This window comes from Ochotona princeps, chromosome 13 (genome assembly GCF_030435755.1).
Source record: "Ochotona princeps isolate mOchPri1 chromosome 13, mOchPri1.hap1, whole genome shotgun sequence".
In the NCBI taxonomy this organism is placed as follows: domain Eukaryota; kingdom Metazoa; phylum Chordata; class Mammalia; order Lagomorpha; family Ochotonidae; genus Ochotona; species Ochotona princeps.
The window spans coordinates 38,089,922-38,112,291 of record NC_080844.1 but is presented as its reverse complement, the minus strand read 5'-3'; the positions used below and the strand labels follow the sequence as shown (position 1 = coordinate 38,112,291).

General features: G+C 50.6%; 1 protein-coding gene across 2 annotated transcripts in view; it reads left to right on the top strand.

The window, feature by feature from the left end:
- Positions 1-22,370, top strand: part of POLR3A (RNA polymerase III subunit A) — a 44,345-nt gene that overhangs the window by 217 nt on the left and 21,758 nt on the right. Inside the window, exons 2-17 of one of the 2 annotated variants that reach the window (XM_004583518.4) lie at positions 2,095-2,230; positions 2,412-2,549; positions 3,541-3,712; positions 4,205-4,359; positions 8,972-9,211; positions 9,306-9,468; positions 9,743-9,879; positions 11,607-11,710; positions 13,299-13,440; positions 15,499-15,639; positions 16,576-16,645; positions 17,078-17,205; positions 17,355-17,493; positions 19,965-20,129; positions 21,024-21,196; positions 22,171-22,282. In XM_004583518.4, coding sequence (XP_004583575.2) covers positions 2,095-2,230; positions 2,412-2,549; positions 3,541-3,712; positions 4,205-4,359; positions 8,972-9,211; positions 9,306-9,468; positions 9,743-9,879; positions 11,607-11,710; positions 13,299-13,440; positions 15,499-15,639; positions 16,576-16,645; positions 17,078-17,205; positions 17,355-17,493; positions 19,965-20,129; positions 21,024-21,196; positions 22,171-22,282 — 2,315 coding nt within the window. Of the gene's footprint in view, positions 1-2,094; positions 2,231-2,389; positions 2,550-3,540; positions 3,713-4,204; positions 4,360-8,971; positions 9,212-9,305; positions 9,469-9,742; positions 9,880-11,606; positions 11,711-13,298; positions 13,441-15,498; positions 15,640-16,575; positions 16,646-17,077; positions 17,206-17,354; positions 17,494-19,964; positions 20,130-21,023; positions 21,197-22,170; positions 22,283-22,370 lie in introns of both variants that reach the window. The other variant, XM_058671679.1, reaches the window with a different exon arrangement.

Below are 22,370 nucleotides of genomic sequence, written 5' to 3'. Positions count from 1 at the left end.
GGGGAGGCAGGGCCCGGAGGGAGCGGACGCCGTCCTCAAAGCCCACGAGGACGAGGGCAGGTCTCGGCACCCCCAGATCCGGGTGTCCCTGGAAGGGTGTTGGCGCTCCCAAAGGCGTGCGGTGACCCCTGGGGGCAACAACGGGAGCGCCCTGGGGCTTTGCCGCAGAAGGCCTGACACCGAGGGTGGTCTGCCAGGGCGAAGGCTGGACCCGGGGCAGGGGACAGGACAGCCCTGCCCTTGCCTTTAGAGCACGTTGACGAGGCCCCTGCTCACAGTTCTTGGCTCACAGTTCTTGAATCCGGCTCCCCTGCAGCAGGTGCCAGGGGTGTGCTGGGTGCCAAGGTCTCGAGTCGTACTTCAGGGGTGGGGCACGCTCTGGCCTGGCTGCAGAAGGTGGACCAGTTAACGCTGGCTGCGGCCAACGTAGCCACAAACAGGGTCCGAGAGACCAGGCAGCCTTCGAGGGATGCCATGGGAAGAGCAAGCAGGAAACCTGCAGGCGTTTGACAGAGGACCGTCTCAATGAGCGTTCTCCTTGTGGAAGATCATTTTGTCCACCTGGTCATCTGTCACCAGCTCTCTTGTGTTCAAAACTGCCAACGTGTCCATCTTGCACAATCTTATACTATTTCATTTCTTAATGGTTTATATATATATGTATATAATTGAAAGCAGCAAACAAAATAGAGATCCTACATCCACCAGTTCATCCCCCAAATGGTGGCAACAGCCAGGTCTGGGCCAGGCTGAAGCCAAGGGCCTAGAACTGCCAACCTGCTCTCCCAGAGGAGTAGCCGGAGCCCTAAGTTGAAACGAGTAGCTAGCCAGGGCTGAAACCAGCACTATGAGGTGCTAGCATCACAGCTGGCCCTTAGCCCGCTGCACCACGGGGCCTGCGCTTTGAGTTTTTACTGTTCTCAGGCAGTAAGAAAGCTAGCAGGGGTGCCGGTGCCAAGGTGTAGCAGGTCTGGCCATCACTGCCAGCATCCCATATGGGAGCCAGTTGGAGTCGCAGCTGCTGCACTTCCAATCCAGCTAATGCACCCAAACACGCAGCAGAAGATGGCCCAACTTCCTGGACCCCTGCACCCACACAGGATTCCCAGGAAAAGCTCCTAGCTTTAGATCAGCCCCAGCTGTAGCCATTACGTCCATTTAGGGAATAAACCAGTTCATGCAGGATCTTTCTCTCCTGGTCTTTCTCTGTAACCCTGACTTTCAAAATAGTAAGTAAGTAAATCTTAAAGAATGCTAGCAAAGTTAAAGAGCAGACACCTGTCAGTCCAGGCAGCAGCCCAGCTGAGAAGCTCATGACCAGAGAGGATTTCTGATCACATTGCATGGCTGGTCTCCTGCACTCCCTCCCCCAAGCCTAAGTCTGCACCTGTTCACGATTCTGTGTCTTACCCTGTTCTGTGTTTCTGTTTTTCCCGCCCTGCACTATGAGCACCAAGTCATCCATCCTTTCTAATCTGTAGCCTCCGCCCAGAGCATGGCATCTGACAGGGAGTGGAAATCTGGTTTGTTTTAACAATCAATAGACTGACATGGGAGAAAAAGTATGTTTCCACATATTTCGAGTTGGAAGAGCCTATGAGGTATCTAGGCAGAACTTGCCAGAAAGAGGTGCCTGTATCTGTCCAACAGAGAGAGCTGACCTACAGAGAGAGATGTGACAGGCCTTGGTGTGTGACTAGTGACACACACACTCGGGAAGAAGTGTAGGACACAAAGAGGGTGAGGGTTTTAACAGCAGGGGGCTCGGGGAAACTGCAGGGGCAGGATCCGGAAAGGAGAAGCCAGTCTCCTGGGCATTGAGTCGGCAGGACCAGGGGAAGAAAGCACTGCCAGGGCCTCGGAGGGAGGGAAGGGGCAGATTGTTCTTGATTCAGCAGCAAGTGAAGTTGCCGTGATGGCCTGGGCATGCACAGTTAACTTTAGGAAAAGCAGAAACTGCGTTGTAGTGGGGTTGGGTGGGGTGAGTGGTTCTGGGACGAAGAAGCGGGAGCTGTGGGAATCTCTTGCGGGGCAGTGCGGAGTGGCCTCCGTTGCAAGCAGGTTTTACTGCTGCGTGGTGTGTTTCCCTCCCAGAAGCCACATCTGTTTTGGCATGAAGTCACCTGAGGAGATGCGGCAGCAGGCACACATCCAGGTCGTGAGCAAGAACCTATACAGCCAGGACAACAACCATGCCCCGCTGCTCTACGGCGTGCTGGACCACAGGATGGTGAGGCCCTGGCTGCTGAGGAGGGCCTGGGGCGGGGGAGCAGGCCGAGCGAGGACTGTGCCCTGCACATCTCAAGCAGCACCCAGGCCTTGGGGCGGCAGAGCTCTGATTCCCCTGGCCTGTCCCCTCTCCCCACCCTGCGGTGGTCTCCGTGAACAGCAGGCTGTGCTTTCCTCCAAAGGGGACAAGTGAAAAGGACCGGCCTTGTGAAACCTGTGGGAAAAACTTGGCCGACTGCCTGGGCCATTACGGCTACATTGACCTGGAGTTGCCATGTTTCCACGTCGGGTACTTCCGAGCCGTCATAGGCATCTTGCAGGTAAGCACACAGCATGCATCCTGGGGTGTGTGGCAAGGACACTGGCATTAGAAATTGTGAGTGGTGTAGAATACATCCGGGGAAAAGCTTATGCTAAAGTCATCATGGTTTAATCTAGATGTTGAAATACTTCCGAATTCTTCATTTCCCTTGAGAAGGTGGTATCCGTACACTAAAAAAAGCAATAATAATAGTGCTAATAATGTAAACTTCACAAAGAAAGTCAGAAAACCCAACCGGAGTAGGTGTTGTGGTGGCACAGTTAGTTAAGCTGCCACTGGTTCAGGTCCCAGCTAGTCAGCACTGCCATCCAGCTCCTGCTGTAGACTGGGCGGCAGCAGTCATAATCAGTGTAGTCATGTTCTGGCACCCGTATGCATGGGTGGAGAACTGAATGGTGTTGCTGGCTGAGCCTGGTCTGCCCTCAGCTGTTGGAGGCATTTGGGGACTCCATCAGCAAATAGAAGCTATCCTCTCTTCTCTCTACTACTCTGTCTCTCAAATAAACAACAAACAAAACAAGGCCTCTGGAGTGGTGACCTAGCGGCAAAAGTCGTCACCTTGCACGTGCCAGGGGTGCCAGTTCTAATCTCGGCAGCCCCACTTCCCATTCAACTCCCTGCTTGTGGCCTGGGGAAGCAGTCAAGGATGGCCCAAAGTCTTGGGACCCTGGACCCGCGAGGGAGACCTGGAGAGGTTCCTGGCTCCTGGCTTCAGATCAGCGCAGCACTGGCCGTTGTGGCCACTTGGGGGGTGAATCATCGGACGGAGAATCTTCCTCTCTGTCTCTCGTCCTCTCTGTACATCCGCCTTTCCAATAAAATAAATAAAACTTAAAAAAAAAAAAGCAAACCCTGTCACTTGGCTGTGAGCACAGCCAGGACTCTAAGGCTGCTCCATGAGCTGACTGAATGGGACAAGGGGGACAACTTACAGACAGAAGAGCTCGCTCTGCTCACCTACATTTTCCTCTGCTCTCCCTTCTCAAAAGATGATCTGCAAAAGCTGCTGCCACATCATGCTGTCCCTGGAGGAGAAGAAGCAGTTCCTGGACTACCTGAAGAGGCCCGGCCTGACCTACTTGCAGAAGCGAGGGCTGAAGAAGAAGATCTCGGAGAAGTGCCGCAAGAAGAGCACCTGCCACCACTGTGGCGCCTTCAACGGTGAGTCGCGGATGGCTGGGCTCACGCACTCGGCTGGGCCTCATGCGCTGCCCGGGCTAGGCGTGCTGCGTGCTGCAGCTGGCTGGGCTCACGCACTCGGCTGGGCCTCACGCGCTGCCCGGGCTAGGCGCGCTGCGTGCTGCAGCTGGCTGGGCTCACGCACTCGGCTGGGCCTCACGCGCTGCCCGGGCTAGGCTCGCTGCGTGCTGCAGCTGGCTGGGCTCACGCACTCGGCTGGGCCTCACGCGCTGCCCGGGCTAGGCTCGCTGCGTGCTGCAGCTGGCTGGGCTCACGCACTCGGCTGGGCCTCACGCGCTGCCCGGGCTAGGCTCGCTGCGTGCTGCAGCTGGCTGGGCTCACGCACTGCCAGAGCTTAAGAGCCTAGCAACAGTTGCAGCCATATCATTAACCAAACTATGCCAGGACACCCTAGAAACATCACTTCTTATTATTGGTCTTCTTAGTAGATAAATGGATCTTCCTTCTTTACAGGTACCGTGAAGAAATGTGGATTACTGAAGATAATCCACGAGAAATACAAGACCAACAAGAAAGTGGTGGATCCCGTCGTCTCCACTTTCCTGCAGTCTTTCGAGACAGCCATTGAACACAACAAAGAAGTGGAGCCGCTCCTGAGCAGGGCACAGGTGAGTGCGCCAGCACGTGCCCTCCGCAGAGGTGACACACATTCACCTGCTGTCTTCCCTCTGCTGCTGCACTGTGCCTAACCTCTCAGAGTGCAGCAGCACAGCGTGCCGAGAAAGCTGCCCGTGACTCCCACGGGTGCTTAATCTGGCACCACTTGCCGAGTGGACTGGCTTACTGCCTCTACAATTTTTTTTTTTAATTTATTTGTTTTTATTATGAAACTCAGATTTACAGAGAGAAAGAACTTCTATCTGCTGGTTCATTCCCCAGTTGGATACAATGGCTAGAGCTGAACTGATCCAAAGCCAGGAGCTTCTTCCAGGTCTCCCACGCACATGCAGGGTCCCAAAGCTTTGGGCCGTCATTGACTGACTGCTTTCCCAGGCCACAAGTAGGGAGCTGGATGGGAAGCGGAGCAACTGGGACACAAACCATCACCCCATATGGGATCCCTGCACGTGCAAGATGAGGACTTTAGCCACTAGGCTACCACGTCAGGTCCTTACCTCATCCTTTTTAAGGTTTTAAGAAGTTTCTTAGAGGGCCCAGCACAATAGCATAATGGTTACGGTCCTCACCTTGAAAGTGCTGGAATCCCATATGGGCGCCGATTCTGGTCCCAGCAGCTCCACTTCCCATCCAACTCCCTGCTTGTGGCCTGGGAAAGCGGTTGGGAATGGCCCAAAGCCTTGGGCCCCTGCACCTGCATGGGAGGCCGGGAGGAGCTGCTGGCTCCTGGCTTCAGATCGGCGCAGCTCCAGCCATTGTGGCCAGTTGGGGAGTGAATCATCAGAAGGAAGATCTTCCTTTCTGTCTGTCTTCTTCTCTGTATATCTGCCTTTCCAATAAAATAAATAACTTTTTTAAAAAAATATTTCTTAGAGAGCTCCCACCCACTGTTTTAGTCCTCACATACCCAAAGCAGCCAGGGATGGACTGGGCTGACATCAAGAGCTGGAAACACAAGGCAAAGCTCTCATGTGAGTGGCAGGAACCATTACCTGAATGGGGAGTGGAGCCAGGTTTGAAGCAAGCACTCCAATAAGGAGTTTCTGCTGGCTCCCTAACCACTAGGCCAGTTGATTTATTTATTTATTTAAGAAGCAGTATTAGAGGGAGACAGAGAAAAAAATCTTCATCTACTGGGTTCGCACCCTAAAACAAATGCAGTAGCTGGCAAGTGAGTGGGAACTGAGTTTTTTTTTCCAGCTGTCCCTTGTGTGTTTAGGGGCCCAGGCACTTAGGCCATCTTCTGAGGCTTTCGCAGGAGCCCTGCCAGGGAGCTGCACGGGAAGTGGAGCAGCCAGATCGTGAACAGCATCCATATGAGATGCTGACGTCACAGTCGGAGACTTTAGCCACTACACCACAGCACTGGCTGCTACCATTTTTAGTTGTACATGCAATGTGTTAGGTTTTTGTTTACAATCACAGCTGTTAGGGCATAACCGAGAGAGGTCCCGTTTGTCACATGTATAGTGAGATACCGGGAAACTGCGCGTGGAAGGAGTGGGGTAGCTTACTGAGCAGGGTCAGAGGTGAGTGGGCGCCCACGTGTGACCGTCTGGAGCATCTGGAAACGGGGCTGTCCGAAAGCCAGGTGTGATGAAGCAGCCACAGGGAAGCTGAGGTGCAGGCTCAGAGGGCACAACACGGAAGGGAAGTACATTGGCACTGCCCACGGGACTGTCAGCAGCCTCGGTCAGTGAGCGTGCGCGATGGTGTACTCTGCTGCCTGAGGCTTTAGCTGCAGGCTCACTCTGCACTCTGCACTCGCTGCCACCTTGTGTGGCTGGCTGCCTGCTCAGGACGCTGCAGTGCATCCTTGCTGCAAGACCACTTCCCTGCTTCTACTCAGTTGGGAACATCGACTCTCCTGCACCTGCCAGGTGTGGTATTTGAAAAAGTCTCCTAAGGGATTTGGTCCTGAAGGAACCTTCCTCCCAACCGCCAATTCAGAGTCACTGCACTGCATCCAGTGTGGCTCTCAAGGATCCCCCCCTGCCGCCTCCACCTCCCTCTCAGCCTATCCTTCTTTATCCAGGTAGGCTGCTGCAGCTGGTTTAGGAGAGTTCAGGTTAAGGACCTTGTCCTTAGGGCCAGGCAGAGCTGCGATCCCATGGTACAGGAGCCCAGCTGTACCATGTATCACTGCTTGGCCACCAGGGTGCGTGGTCTCGCCTAGATGCAGTTTTCCTCCTCCATAGCATTAGGATTATGAGAATATTGTCTTTGAGGCTGCTGTGAGAATACGAGGGTGGGGTCTTAGTGCAGTGCCTGGCACGTGGCAAGTGCGTGGAGCACACCACCCAGTTACAGCAGTGTTTTATCACATCAGTATTTTATCCTTGTCATCATTTCGATGGAAGTAGGTGAGCTCCCATCCCACCCTCCTGTGTGTGTGCTTGTACTTGGCTTTTCTTCAGCCTCGGGAAGCCCCCGCCGCAGCTCCCACCCCATGTATGGGCCTCGGCTGCCTCCGTACTGCCCCTGCTGTCTGGAGCTCCTTTGCTCTCAGCCGTCTCAGAGCCGTTTGCTTTGTCTGCCTCCGTGCAACAGATGGTTGCAGCATGGTGTTCAGGTCTGGTACTGATACTGTCGTGGACAAGGAGCAGCAGCAGGTCCCCTCTGATCACTGCCTTGGCCTGGGCCAGTTGGGAAGTGGAGCAGGGGCAGAGCAGGAGCTCACTGTCCTGGCAGCCCTGGCTCTGGCTGAGCCGCTCAAGGAGCACACAGAGGATTGGTACTCCACTCTGGAAGGGTGCCAGCTCCTGCCAGACCTGGTGCTCCTGGCACCCTTCAGCTCCCAGTGTTCTTAGCTCTGGCCTGGTGATGACAGCACGGCTCCAGGTGAGGCCTGGTCCTCATCGCACTCCTGTTCTGTTCATGGAGACTTCTCCCTGACTGCCGCAGGTGGCAGAGAAGGGTCCATGCAGAAGGCGGGACAGCTGAAGAGGGGACTGCCGCATGTGGGGAAGCCTTCCCTCCTGCACGGGAGTGACCAGAGCCAGCTCACAGTACCTTCATCTCTCTTTAGTGTCCTGTGGGCATAGCTATTGGTGTTTCCCCCAACTTTTTTTTTTTCCTAAATTAAACTCTTCTTATTAGGTTTCTCTTATTTTTTTTTTTAAAGATTTATTATTATTGGAAAGCCGGATATACAGAGAGGAGGAGAGACAGAGAGGAAGATCTTCCATCTGATGTTTCACTCCCCAAGTGAGCTGCAACGGGCCGGTGCACGCCGATCTGATGCCGGGAACCAGGAACCTCTTCCGGGTCTCCCACGCAGGTGCAGGGTCCCAAAGCTTTGGTTCGTCCTCGACTGCTTTCCCAGGCCACAAGCAGGGAGCTGGATGGGAAGTGGAGCTGCCGGGATTAGAACCGGCACACGTATGGGATCCCGGTGCATTCAAGGCGAGGACTTTAGCCACTAGGCCATGCCGCTGGGCCTTAAGTTTCTCTTATTTATTTGAAAGGCAGAGTTACCAAGAGAGGGAGAAAGAGGGCTTGTTCCCTCCCCAAATGGCCACAGTGGCCAGGGCTGTGGCAGGCTGAAGCCGGAAGTCACAGGTTTCTTCCAAGTCTCTCACACAAGTGCCAGGGCCAAAGCGCTTGGACCATCTGTGCTGCTTTTCCAAGAGCATTAGGAGGGAACTGGATCGAAAGTGAAGCAGCCGGCACTGCAGGTGGCAGCATAGCTGACTGCAGCACAGCGCCAGTCCTTTGCTGAAATGATGCCAAGCAGATCCTGCCTGTAACATACAGTAAGGCATCTGAAATTAGATCCCCCGAAAATGTCAGGGGTGAACAGTAGGATACAAGCTCATGCTTAACATTGATCTTCCGACCTCTGCTAATTGTCATACCCCGAATATTGTGAATGAGTTGTTAGCTTTATCACACTTTTATCAGATGTTACTCAAAGGCAATACAGGTTTATGACAGGGGATTTAAGTGAAGTGTGAATGGGGAGAAAGGTCATTTTGCTCACTCCAGACAGCTCTCGACTCTGCGGTAAACACTCTGTTCCTGGCTGTCCCTCTGTAGAGGACGACCTTTGCTCCATACAGCAGACCGTGTGTGCACCTGCTTGTTGCTTTACATAGTTTATGAACACTGCCCGTATCAACAGTTAGATTTCTCTGCTGTCTTTGGATGGCCTCGTGGTTTTCCATATATGGAATTTTATTCAATAAGCAGCCCAACTAGCTGTTTCCAACTGTTAAGAACAGCTTTTGTGGGCCTAGCACAATTGTCTAGTGGCTAAAGTCCTCACCTTGCATGCACTGGGATATGGGCGCCAGTTCATGTCCCAGTGGCCCTGCTTCCCATCCAGCTCCCTACTTGTGGCCTGGAAAAGCAGTGGAGGATGGCCCAAGGCCTTGGGACCCTGCACCTGCATGGGAGACTGGGAGGAAGCTCCTGGCTCCTGGCTTCCAATCAGCTCAACTGCAGCCATTGTATCCCTTGGGGAGTGAATCAGTGGATGAAGATCTTTCTCTTTGTATCTCCTTTCTGTGAATCTGACTCCCCAATAAAAATAAATAAATCTTTAAAAAAAAAAAAAAGCTAACGCAATCTCTATCCCTTGTTTTCCCACCTTTCACACAGGAAAACTTGAACCCCTTAATAGTTCTTAACTTATTTAAACGAATCCCAGCCGAAGATGTCCCGTTGCTTCTGATGAACCCGGAAGCGGGTAAGCCCTCCGATTTGATCCTCACCCGACTCTTGGTGCCGCCCCTGTGTATCAGACCCTCCGTGGTGAGTGACTTGAAGTCAGGCACCAATGAAGATGATCTGACGATGAAGTTGACAGAAATCATCTTCCTGAATGATGTCATTAAGAAGGTCAGTGCACCCCAGGCTCCTGTGCATTGTGCGACACACCTGTCCCTGAAGGTGAGGTTGACAGGCTTATCTGCTCACGCCCCACCCCCATTAGCATCGGATCTCGGGTGCCAAGACGCAGATGATCATGGAGGACTGGGACTTCCTGCAGCTGCAGTGTGCGCTCTACATCAACAGCGAGCTCTCAGGCATCCCGCTCAACATGGCTCCCAAGAAGTGGACCCGGGGCTTTGTCCAGCGCCTCAAGGGCAAGCAAGGTGGGTAAGCCCCCTGCCTTCGGTGCCCTGTGACGACGCATCCTGAAGGTATTTTAGAAAGTATGCAGACGGTGGAATTAAGATGTAGGTTGGCTTGTGTCCCCAGTACTGTGAAGTCCCTGCAGTTTGTCCCTAATGTGCATTACTGGGGACTCAAGGAAGACCCCTCAGGGCTGCTTCGTTAGGCAGAGAGCAGGGCCTTGGTGCAGTCTTGCTGCTCACATCCCTCCCAGGGACACGAAAGCTTAGGGTAACTTTTTATTCATTCGTTCAGGTCGGTTTAGAGGCAATCTCTCCGGAAAGAGAGTGGATTTTTCTGGCAGAACTGTCATCTCACCTGACCCCAACCTCCGGATTGATGAAGTAGCTGTTCCGGTTCATGTGGCCAAAATTCTAACTTTTCCTGAGAAGGTAAGTACCATTTGGCTGTTCAAGGGTCTGTAAATAGAGTCTTCCACATTATTTCTCAGTATTCCACATAGCATGCAGGGGAAAGTTCCCAGCATCCCACTAAACCCAGTCTGATTTTTCAGGTTATTTGAAAAGTAAAATGACAGGGACCACTGTGGCATAGTGGGTTTAGCTTCCACCTGTGGCTGGATCGAGCATGCCATATGGACACTGGTTTGAGTCCCAGCGGCTCCACTTGCAATCCAGCTGTCTGCTAGTAGCCTGGGAAGGTTGCAGAGAAGGGCCCAAGTCCTCAGGCTCTTGCACCCACGTGGGAGACCAGGAAGTTACCCTTGGCTCCTGGCTTTAAACCAGCCCAGCTCCAGTTACTGGAGCCATTTGGGGAATGAGCCAGCAGTGGATCATCTGTCCTCTGTCTCTCCTCTGTCTGTAATTTCACTTTTTAAATAAAGGGAAAAAATTTTTTTAGAGGACCAGTAGATCTCCCCATTACTTTTTCACTCCCCAAATTCCCACAGTAGTTGGCAGCTGTGGTTGGACCAGGTCAAAGCTGGGAGTAAGCAGCTCTCCAGATCTCTCATCTGGGTAACAGGATCTCAAGTGCTTGCTCTGTTTCTGATCCAGCTCTCTGCTGATGCACCTGCAGAAGCAGCAGAGGCTAGGCAAGCTGGGCCCTGCACCCACATGGGAGACCAGGAAGAAGCTCCTGGCTCCTGTTTTTGGCCTGGTCTAGCGCCAGCCATTGCAGCTATTTGCAAAGTAAACCAGCAGATGAAATCTCTCTCTTTCTCCCCCTCCCTCCCTGTCTTATTCTCTGTCTTTCTGCCTTTCAAATAATAAAGTAAGAATTTTCTAAATGTATTACATTTGTTTGAAAAGCAGAGACAAAATAGGAGAGACAGAATTTTTGCTTCTGCTGATTTAGTCCACAGTGTCCAGATCCACTACAACTGGACCAGAAGCTTCTTCCAGGTCTCCCACACAGGTGCAGAGGGCCCAGGGCCTGAGCCATTTTCCACTGCTTACCTAGGCCACTAGCAAACTAGAGCACCTATGACTGGAACTAGAGCCCCTAGTGGGTACCTGCATCACAGGCGGCAGCTGTGCCTGTTGCACCGCAATGCCAGCCCCACCCTCACCACCTTTTTTTATGTGTGATGTATGTGTGTATATGTCTATTACAGAGAAAGAGCTTTTCCATAATATGTTTTCATAGTGGTTCACATCTCATACTTTAATCAGTGCCACTCCTGGTTAACTCTCCTCAGAGAGGTTATTTTTTAAAATAACTATATCACTACATACCTACCAAAGCCCTCGATTGCCATCTGGAGAACTGCAGGGCCTGGTAACAAGAGAGTGGGAAAGACTCGCCTCCTGTGACAGACAGTTTGCCCAGATCTGGTCAAGCTTGTTGTCAGGTAGCCTCGGCTGGCTCCCTGGTGGTCCAGGAATTTCCTTCTCGCAGAACCCAACCAGCACCCACCAGGGCCTCTGTGCCACTGGAAAAACGTGTAGACTTTAGAAGACCCTGGCAAATAGTTTCTGATGAAGGTACCACCTGTTTTCCAGTCCCTGTTCTCACACTCTGGACTATGGTCAGCAGGCACCCTGAGGTGGCTGGCTTCCTCTGAGACGCTGCACCAAGAAAGTCAAGACTAAAACAGCTCAGCGTGCCTTGCCAGCCCCAGAGGGCTCTCACTATTCTTTTCCTTCCGGTCCTGCAGGTGAATAAAGCTAACATTCATTTTTTGAGGAAATTGGTTCAGAATGGCCCTGAAGTTCACCCAGGAGCTAATTTCATTCAGCAGAGGCATATGCACATGAAAAGGTATGCGTGTCTCGCGATCGACTGCATCTCCTGGCCTTCTCAGGAGAGCTTCCCTGTCACCACACTCGGCCACAGCCGAGAGCAGAGTCCTGAGTGACATCCCAGCTGGTGGAAGTTACTCGAGCCGTCAGCTCTGATTGCTCCTTGACTGCACATGCAGTGTTCATTTTTTCCCAGGCTGGGACTGTTCTGAATCTAGATGGACAGGGTGCCTTGAGGTGCCAAAGCAGGTGGTTGTCTGTGTCTTCTGGTTTCCCGGGTGTCCTGTGCACTCCTGATCCTGTGGTGCATGTTTCTCCTCTGGCTCTCAGGGTGAGATGAACTGACCCCCTGTGCCTTTTTCTCTCACAGGAGGACTGTCAGCAGGGCCCTGGTGGTGGGGAGCTGATGCATTGCTGTGTTTCTGTGGTTCTGAAGCAGTTCTCTTTAGGATGCACCTTGAAGTCTGTCATACTTTAATAGGCAGCTGTTTTTCTTGCTTTATTTGAAATAATTACAGAAGGAGAGAAAAACAGATCTCTCACCTGATGCTCCACTCCCCAGATGGCTACAGCAGTTGGAGCTGGGCCTGTCCGATGCTGGGAGCCAGGAACTTGCTTCCTCTGGGTCTCCCACATATGTACTGGACCCATGTACTTGGACCATCCTCCACTGCCTTCCCAGACACATGAACAGGGAGCTGGAACAGAAGTGGAGCAACTAGGACTTGAACCATTGCCTGTGGGATGCACCATTGGCAGTGGCTTCACATGCTTCATCTGGCACCAGCACTGCACATATTTTTCTTGGTGGCACATTCAATAATGATATGATATAAAAGTGAAAATATAGGGCTTTTAGCCAACAATTCATGTGCTTGCACCTCAAATCAGCAGGCTTTTGTTTTAGTCCCAGCACCACTTCCAGCTCCATGTTCCTGCTAGAATGCACTCTGGGAGGCAACTCAAGTAGATGCAGGATGGTTATGGCGATTTAGAGGGGTGACAGAAGCCTTCCATTTTGGGAAATTTGTAGCTACCCCTGGGAGATCTGAATTGAATGCCTGGGTCTGTTCTTTAACCTCAGCCCAACTGTAGCCATCATGGACATTTGGGCAAGGAACCAGTGGATGGGACCATCTGTCTCTTTATGCCTCTCAGGTAAATTAATAAAGTTTTAAAATATATATATGTTTTCAGGTGGCAGTGTGGCATAGCAGGTAAAAGCAATTCCTACAAGTCAGCATCACATATGGGCTTTATTTGTATCCCAGCTGCCCCACTCCCGATCCAACTCCCTGCTAACGACCTGGGGAAAGCAGCAGAGGATGACCCAAATAGACAAGCTGCAGTCACCCATGTGAGAGACCTGGATAAAGCTCCCAGATCTTGGCTTTGGCCTGGCCCAGCCCCAGCCTTGGCAACAGTCTAAAGTGTAAATAAACTGAAGATACCTCTCTGTGTAACTTTCAAATAAACAAGTCTTAAATGATAGCGATAGTACTGTGTATAAGATATGGCCTTTTTAGAGTGTGGTTTCTGCCTTGAAGGGGAGGAACCTGCTAAGGAGAGCTTGTTCTCAGATGTCCTGTCTGCTGCTCCATGTTCAGGTTTCTGAAATACGGGAATCGAGAGAAGATGGCCCAGGAGCTCAAGTACGGCGACATCGTGGAGAGACACCTGATAGATGGAGACGTGGTGCTCTTCAACCGGCAGCCCTCGCTGCACAAGCTGAGCATCATGGCACACCTGGTAAGCAAGGGGACCTTGCCACTGTCCCCTTTCCAGTGGGGATGTACTGACAGTTTCCCCCGCTGATTCTGAACTCCTGAAACTCAGTTATTCCTAGCTTGTGGCCTCTGTCTGCTCTTGCTTTTTAGTTTGGGTTAAACTTTTTCATTTCAAGCTTCCCTCCAATAATTCTGATATTTATGTCACATTCATCCACAACAATAAAAACAGAGGGTCGAATTAAAAATCAGTGTGAGCACAGCTTGCTTAATTTCATTTGCAAACAGAAATATGTATATACATATGTGTGTATACAAGTGTGTGTTAAAAATGGATATGGCAGCAAATTGACTTGTGATTTAAAGTTGGATATTAACTAAGAAACTGAACTGTTTAAGAGACTTTTCTTCTCCGTGGTCATCCAACCCAAACCTTCAGCTTTTTTTGTGATTGAGTTTATCAACAGCAGTGATTCCTTTTACTAGAGTTCTAACACGAAAATGAGATGGCAGTTTTAATTTGCTAAATATTCATAACAGCTCTTCCCTGCAAAGCTGTGAAATCTGCCAGCCTTTGCAAGCGGTGTGCAGTGGGCATCTCTGGTTGTTTTTCTGGAATCGGTTGCTGAGTAGTTTACATGGTAATCACAGCAGAATTTAACTATTAAGGGCTATGGTTGTGGGAATTTAAAAAGGTGACAAAAACCTTCCCTTTCTGGAAACTTGATTTTTAGATGTTTTAGTATAGAAATTTCTTTTTATTTGGAAATTTGCAGATACACTTGGAAGTAGAAAGGTTATGAATTTGGCATATTCCAGTTACCTTATGCAATAAATTTTCAAGATTATGCCACATTTGTTTTCTCTTGCCTCTTACACTGTGGCCTTTTTTCCATGTGTGTTCAGTTTACAGCCATAAGGAAAACCTAGCTAACTCCAGTACCACAGTCACACCTAAAAATGAAAAACAGTTAACATAGTATATTTTGACCCACAAATTCATCTCCTAAATGGCTGAAGTGGCATTTGAAGCCAGGGGCTTCGTCTAGGTCTCCCACATGGATTCAAGGACCCAAGTAATTGAACCATCATACCTTGTTTTCCCAGGCACATTAGCAGGGAGCTGGATTGGAAGTGGGACAGCCAGCACTTGAATCAGTTTCTTTCCTCTCCTCACTGAGATTGCACAAAGTAGATCCTCCCCATAGCAGTGTTGTAGGTGGCAGCTTACAGACAAAACCATAACCTGCCTGCGTCCTGGGGCCTAACCTATCACTTCTGTCACATTTATTACCCCAATTTTTTCTTATAATAAAAAATTCCTTTTGTTCATAGTGTTTCTCTGTTTTGTTTTTGTTTTGTTTTGTTTTTCAGCTTTTATTTTCAGTTCATTTATTTTTCTAGAAAGCCAGAGTGATCAAAGTTCGACTTTCCATACTCTTGACTCAATCTCCCAGTACCTGTAACAGCCAGGGCTGGGCGAGATTGAACCAAGAGCCAAGGTCTCCCACGTAGGTGGCATGGACCCACTGCATGAGCCTCCATTTGCTGCCAGCAGGGCAGGCATAAGCAGGAAGCTGGAAGCTAGATAGGAAGCAGAGGTGAGACTCGGTCTCAGGCACTCTGATATGAAATGAGATGTTGCAAGCCGTCGCTTAACCCAGAGCATCAAATCCCACGTACGTGTCAGGCCGTTGCTTTCCCAGAAGGCTGGTTTGTGAAGGAGAGGCCGTGTGACCAGTTCTTCGTTTAGTCAGCGTGTCTTAAGCAGTTTTGACACTCAAGACTGTCCAATGGGAGGCAAGGACAGTTGAGCAGAAGGCTGTCATCGTGCTGGCTCCTGGGTTGGAGTAGGCCTGTTGGTGTTAAAGTCATGCCACTGCTCCGTGTGAGGCAACAGACCTTGGTGGAGGAGTCCACAAATGATCTGTGTCACTTGACACACAATGCTAGACATTTGCTTGCCTAATAGAATGTGTCCCTTTTTTCTGGGCCATTTTTTCTGTTGCATTCAGCTGGAGAGCCTTTTGGACAAATACCTGAAAATCCTTTTCCTTTGACTTTATCTTGTGCTCCACAGGCCAGGGTCAAGCCCCACCGGACCTTCCGGTTCAACGAGTGTGTGTGCACACCCTACAACGCGGACTTCGATGGTGATGAGATGAACCTGCATCTTCCCCAGACGGAGGAGGCGAAAGCAGAGGCCCTTGTCCTGATGGGGGTGTGTACAGCAGAGTGGCCCCACCACAGTGTGACAGTTCCTGCTGGGGGCAGGCAGAGGGACCAGGTTCTGGCTTCAGTGCCCAGAAGCCAGGCTGGAGTCTCAGCCATAAGCCACCACATTGTTTTGTCTCTTTGGAGCTTTGAACACCCTCTTTGGTGGTACTGACATCTGGTGACTTAGTGTCCATCCCAGGTGCTTACTGTGCTCTGGACTTTGTTAGAACAGTGCATTGCGTGGGTTCCAGATGACGCCAGTGGGAGCTGGTCTCAGGGTTCCAGGTGGGCAGCTGCCTCTGAACGTGCTGCACATGTTCAGGCATAGGTCAGGGGAGTTTCCGACCTGGCAGCTCTCTGTGACATGCACGGGGCTGTCATGGGATTCGGGCCTGGGCTAGCCGGGAAACTTTTCCAGAGTGCCTCCTGCACTCACACTCCTGTCCGTGTATTATGCGCCAGTCTAGCTTAGCAAGGAAGGAGCAGCCGGCAAACGTGTTTTTTTGTTTTTTTGTTTTTTAAGATTTCTTTATTTTTATTGGAAAGATATGATTTTACAAAAAGAAAGATCTTCCATGCACTGGTTCACTCCCAAATGGCCGCAGTGGAGCCACTTTCAGGTCTCCCACGCAGGTGCAGGGTCCCAAGGCCTTGGACCCATCCTTGACTGCTTTCCCAGGCCACAAGCAGGAAGCTGGATGGGAAGTTCAGTAGCCGGGATTAGAACTGTGCCCATGTGGGATCCAGCTTTTGCAAGGAGAGGATTTAGCCACCAAGAGCTGGGAGCTGGTGACAGCTAGGATTCAGATGTCTGCTCCCTCAGCCTCGGCTTTCAGCTGCTTGTTACTCGTTCATGACATTTCAGAAACCTTGTGATGCGGATTGTTGGGCTGCACTCTGTAGCCCAGGCTGGCTAACTGACTGATCATTCTTCCTTCAGACTAAAGCGAATCTTGTCACCCCAAGGAATGGTGAGCCCCTGATTGCTGCTATTCAGGATTTCCTAACAGGTGCGTCCATGAAATTCACTCACAGGGAGGTTTATTGTTGTGAAACACAGTGATTCTTATTCAGTGGTTTGTGTGATGACTTGAAAAGATGTTTAACTGTGCATGTAGAATTCTGTTGGCTTACTGACTCTGAGTGTGAGCCACTTCCAGAGTCTTGAAACAGTGCGTTGGTCACTCAACTAATTCAGCGTCCTGTTGAGCTCTCCCCCAGGACTAGCCATTTCCTAGGACTGGCTTCTCAGCCAGATTCTGGCCCTTCATCTGGGGATATAGCTTAGCCATGGAGCTCAGGTCCTTGGTGGAGGGGAGATCCAGGAGCCGCTGCGTGTCCTAGTTCTCCTACTGGTGATCCACCTTCGTTTCAGAACAGAAACCTATGATTATCTCACAATCCCATTCCTTTCCTTAGTTCTGTGTTCTTAACGTTCACAGGTGCCTATCTCCTCACTCTCAAAGACACGTTCTTTGATCGGGCCAAGGCTTGCCAGATCATTGCCTCCATACTGGTTGGCAAGGATGAGAAAATCAAAGTCCGCCTCCCACCCCCTACAATACTGAAGGTGCGTGTGCACTTAAGCGCCATTGTGTTTGTGTGGAGGGACGGAATGCCACGGGGTTGGTGTCAGGCTTGAATCTTGTGCAGCCGGCCTAGGTCACCTGACCTGGCTGAGGCAGCCCATGGTTAATGATCTGGCTCCCTGTCCTCCAGCCTGTCACTCTGTGGACTGGCAAACAGATCTTCAGTGTCATCCTAAGGCCTAGTGACGACAGCCAAGTGAGAGCCAATCTGCGGACCAAGGGCAAGCAGTACTGTGGCAAAGGGGAAGACCTGTGTGTCAACGACTCCTGTAAGTGAGGGACCAGGGTTGGGAGGAGGCCGGCGCAGCCCTGGGAACCTTCTCTCAGCCACCAGAGCCAGGTGCAAGGCCTGGGCTGGACTGTTTACTTGGAAAACTTCTGGACAGCCAGCACAGTGGCTGCAAAGGCCCCACTGAGGGGACTAGTGTTCTTCCTGTTTGGTGCTATTTGTCTTTTGGATTTTTGAAAAGACCCATGAACCAGGGTCTCATTATAAAACTGATATATGTACCTTATTAGTTTATATGCAAAAATGCATTTACTGCCTTAAGGTATGTTTGCCTGTCTCCGTTGGTCTTGCTCGGTTTTGGATAGCGTGAATATCAGGGAGAGCATTTCAGTGCATGTGAGCTGAGCCTGCCTGAGCCACGGCAACCCCAGCCTGGTCGTCGGCATGTTGCATTTCAGTAGCACATTCTGGTGCACGCTGCCAACACCCTCCAGCCCACAGACTAGCAGGCCCCTCCAGCTAGCATGGCTCTGAGACAAGAAGGATCTGCAGGATTCGGTTCTGAAATCTCCTGATGAAGAGTTTTGCTTTGAAAATACACTACAAAGAGTGGGCATTGTAGCACCGTGGGCTAAGCTGTTGCTTGTGACTCCCTTGTCCTAGACCAGCGTGCCTGGGATCAGGTCTCAGGCCTGTGTCTCGGGTACAGCTTGCTGCTGGTGTACACTTTGGAAGGCAGCAAGTAATGACTCAAGTACCTGGGTCCCTATCCCCCGACGTGGGAGACAGAGTTGGAGTTCGTGGCTGCTGGTTTTGTTCTGGCCCAGCACCAACTGCTGCAGACACTGGGGAGTGAGCTAGTGGCTAAAAGAGGTTGCTCTTCTCTCTGTCACTCTGCGTTTCAAATAAAGGTAAAGCAGTGTTTTCAAAAACGAAAAAATGCTGTGTATTTTGGATTCTTAATTAGGATATTTTGAGTTCTTGTTTAGGTTGTTTTTCTAGATACGACTTTCATTTTTAGGTGTTTATTGACGTGCTTTATTTATTTGAAAGTCAGAGAGAGAATGAGAGGCAAACCAGTCTTCTATCCTGCAGCAGCCAAGACCAGGCTGGTTTGAAGCCAGGAAATGAGTGCAGGTGTCCTCATTGGCACGTCGACAGGCAGCTACAAGTGGAGGTGTAACCAGGACATGACCTCAGGCTCTCTGAAAAGGGTTGTGAGCTTCCAAGGAGCCTGTTCTGATCAGAAAGGCAGATCAGATTTACATTGAGAAGGAGAGACAGTGAAAGATCTTCCATCTACTGGTTCACTCCCCAAGTAGCACCATTTCCATAGCTGAGCTGAGCTGAGCCAAAGCCAGGAGCCATGAGCTACTTCCTGGTCTCCCACGCGGGTGCAGGTCCCAAGGCTTTGGGTCGTCCTCTACTGCTTTCCCAGGCCATAAGTAGGGAGCTGGATGGGAAGTGAAACAGCTGGGGCTTGAACTGGTGGTCATATGTGATCCCAGTGCCTGTAAGGTGAGGAGTTAGCCATGAGCCATTGCACCAGGCCTCCAAGAAAGTTTTTACCACCTATTCTGAGCACCTGCTCCCTCATTCTGCTTTTAGGCTATTAATGGGGTGCAGTTAAGTATCTTGGGCACTTTACAAATTTTCATCTGATGCTCTGGTGACATAAAGATGACAGGTGTTTGACATTGTCATTCACAGTCAGATTGGGGGGACATCTGTAGATTTCAGAATTGGGACTGTAGCTAACTAGGGCTCTTATAAAATTTCCAAAGTCTGTATGTATCCCTTTATTGCCTCAATTTAAAAAAAAGACTCAAAGAGTTTCTGGGACTTGGTATCATGGCCTAGTAGATTAAACTGCTGCCTGGAGACCAGCATTTCATATAGGTGCCAGTTAAGTCCTCACTGTTTTGCTTCTGACCAAATCCCTCCAGATGTGCCTGGGAAAGCAACAGAAGATGGCCTAAATGCTTTGGCCCCTATCACCCACATGGAAGACCCAAATGAGGCCCCTGTCTCCCAGCTTCAGCTCTGTTCAGTCCTGGCCATTTCCTGTCCTCCTTTCTATCTGTGTGATTTTGGCTTTCAAAAAAATAAGTGAATTTTTTTTCCTTATGACCATTTTTTTTAGAGATTTATTTATTTGAAAGGCAGGCTTACAGTGAGAGAGGGAGAAAGGTATTCTATCTGCTGATTTGTTCTCCACGTGGTCACAATGGCCAGAGCTGGGCCTGTCCAAAGTCAGGTGCTTTTCCCAGTTCTCCCATGTGGATGCAGGCGCCCAAGGTCTTAGTCAATCTTCCACTGTTCCTCGGGCACACTAGCAAGGAACTGAATTGGAAGTGGAGGAGACAATAGCTTTACCTGGTACCCCACAGCACCAGCCCCATAAATACATATATTTTTAATGAATTTGTGTTTCTCAGTTGGCTTGCATTCATTTTAAAATGCAGCAAAGTGATACTTTTGTCTAAACAAGAACCATTGCCGTTCTCCCAGATGTCACCATCCAGAACAGCGAGTTGATGAGTGGCAGCATGGACAAAGGGACCTTGGGATCTGGCTCCAAGAACAACATCTTCTACATCTTGCTGCGCGACTGGGGGCAGAATGAAGCCGCTGATGCCATGTCACGCCTGGCCAGGCTGGCTCCTGTGTACCTGTGTGAGTGTCCCAGCGGCTCCTGTGTACCTGTGTGAGTGTCCCAGCGGCTCCTGTGTACCTGTGTGAGTGTCCCAGCGGCTCCTGTGTACCTGTGTGAGTGTCCCAGCGGCTCCTGTGTACCTGTGTGAGTGTCCCAGCGGCTCCTGTGTACCTGTGTGAGTGTCCCAGCGGCTCCTGTGTACCTGTGTGAGTGTCCCAGCGGCTCCTGTGTACCTGTGTGAGTGTCCCAGCGGCTCCTGTGTACCTGTGTGAGTGTCCCAGCGGCTCCTGTGTACCTGTGTGAGTGTCCCAGCGGCTCCTGTGTACCTGTGTGAGTGTCCCAGCGGCTCCTGTGTACCTGTGTGAGTGTCCCAGCGGCTTCGTGGGACTGTAGTGTGCTGGTGGCTAGAATCTCTTACTGCACCTAGCTTGTAAATTTGTATGGGTAGGGCTTGGCGGCGTGGCCTAGTGGCTAAGGTCCTCGCCTTGATCCCATATGGCCGCTGGTTCTAGTCCCGGCAGCTCCACTTCCTCTCTATCTCTCCTCCTCTCAGTATATCTGACTTTGTAATAAAAATAAAATAAATTAAAAAAAAAAAAAAATTTTGTATGGGTAAGAAAACCTGGGCCCTGAGGGTTGAGTTCTCCCCTGGTTTGGGCATCTGCTGGATGTCTCACATGCCCTCTGAGGAGGGAGCACTGCTGTCCAGTGTACACTTCATAGAGTTCATGGACAATAGAGTTGAAATATGAGTTTACTTCGGTTCAAAAAACCTTTTTGAAATCCATGCATTTTTTAATAATACACAATTTCCATTAACTCTTTGAAGACCCTACCATAAACTGTATCCTGTAGGTTCAATGAGTAACATACATGGCTCTCTTTTCCTGCACTGCCTGCCAACCCTTCCACAGCAAACCGCGGCTTCTCCATTGGGATTGGTGATGTCACCCCTGGCCAAGGACTGCTGAAAGCCAAGTACGAGTTGCTGAACGCTGGCTACAAGAAGTGTGATGAGTACATCGAGGCCCTGAACACAGGCAAGCTGCAGCAGCAGCCTGGCTGCACAGCTGAGGAAACCCTGGAGGTGAGCCTGACCCTCAGGGACACATGGCTCCCTCTCATACACAGTGGGTGAAGCGGTATCCACTGGGGTTGTGCCAGAACCACAAAGGGAAGGGGGCAAAGGAGAGCGGGAAGAAAAGGCAGTGGCGTTGTTCCATCTCACCCTGAGTTGTGTGTGTTCCCATCTGTTCAATGAGGGCAGGACCTTTGGTCAGACTCTGCAATGTCTTCCAGCTCCCTTGTCCCAGGAGTAAAAACACAGCCTTCTCATTTGCCACACAGGGCTGCTGTTGTCCCAGCATCACACTTTGGCCCCTTCTGTAACTGGTACTTAAATACTGTGCTTCCTGTTCTTAGCATCCTTCAAATAGACATTGGGAGGGATCTGGAGTGTGTTAGGCTTTCACCATTAACTCATTCTTAATCTCACTCAGACTTAGCTAGAAAATACCACCAGGCCTTGGCAGCACCAGGTTTTGAAGGGCCCATAACTCCAACTGCTGGAACCTCCTGCCTTGTGACCTGAAGGGTGACAATCAGTGGACAAGCTCATGGTCCAGGACATTCCAGAAGAGCCCCCTCATCACTGGTGTGTGGCAGTTCCCATGTGTTCTTGACCAGGAAAGGGAGACGGAAGTTATCAACAGCGCAGGCAATTCTCTTCTACCTTCTCCGCATTGTTTTAGATTTACATACAGACGGGGCGGTGTATACACAGCTGTAGACATGCCGAGGTGTTGCTACATATGAGACTCTACACAGGGCACTCTGTCTTCCAGAAATAAGTTTTGTTCTTGTTGGGTTTTTAGATTACACTGGTTATAGAACGAACCTTATAAAGCTAGGCAATGTGGTCCTCTAAAGCTCTAAAATCTTCACTGATGGGAAAACCAACATCTTCCCTCAGAATTTGGAGGTGTCTCTAAATGGCCAATGGGACATCTGTAATCTGTGGAGCCCGGGAGGACCACTCACCACCACTGACCTTTCCCACAGGCGCTGATCCTGAAGGAGCTGTCTGTGATCCGTGACCATGCCGGCAGCGCCTGCCTCCGGGAGCTGGACAAGAGCAACAGCCCCCTCACCATGGCTCTCTGTGGCTCCAAAGGTGAGCATCATGACTTCACATGGGCACTCTTTCTTTTCATTTTTATTCATTTGAAAAGCAGAAACAGGCACACAGAGCTCTCATGCAC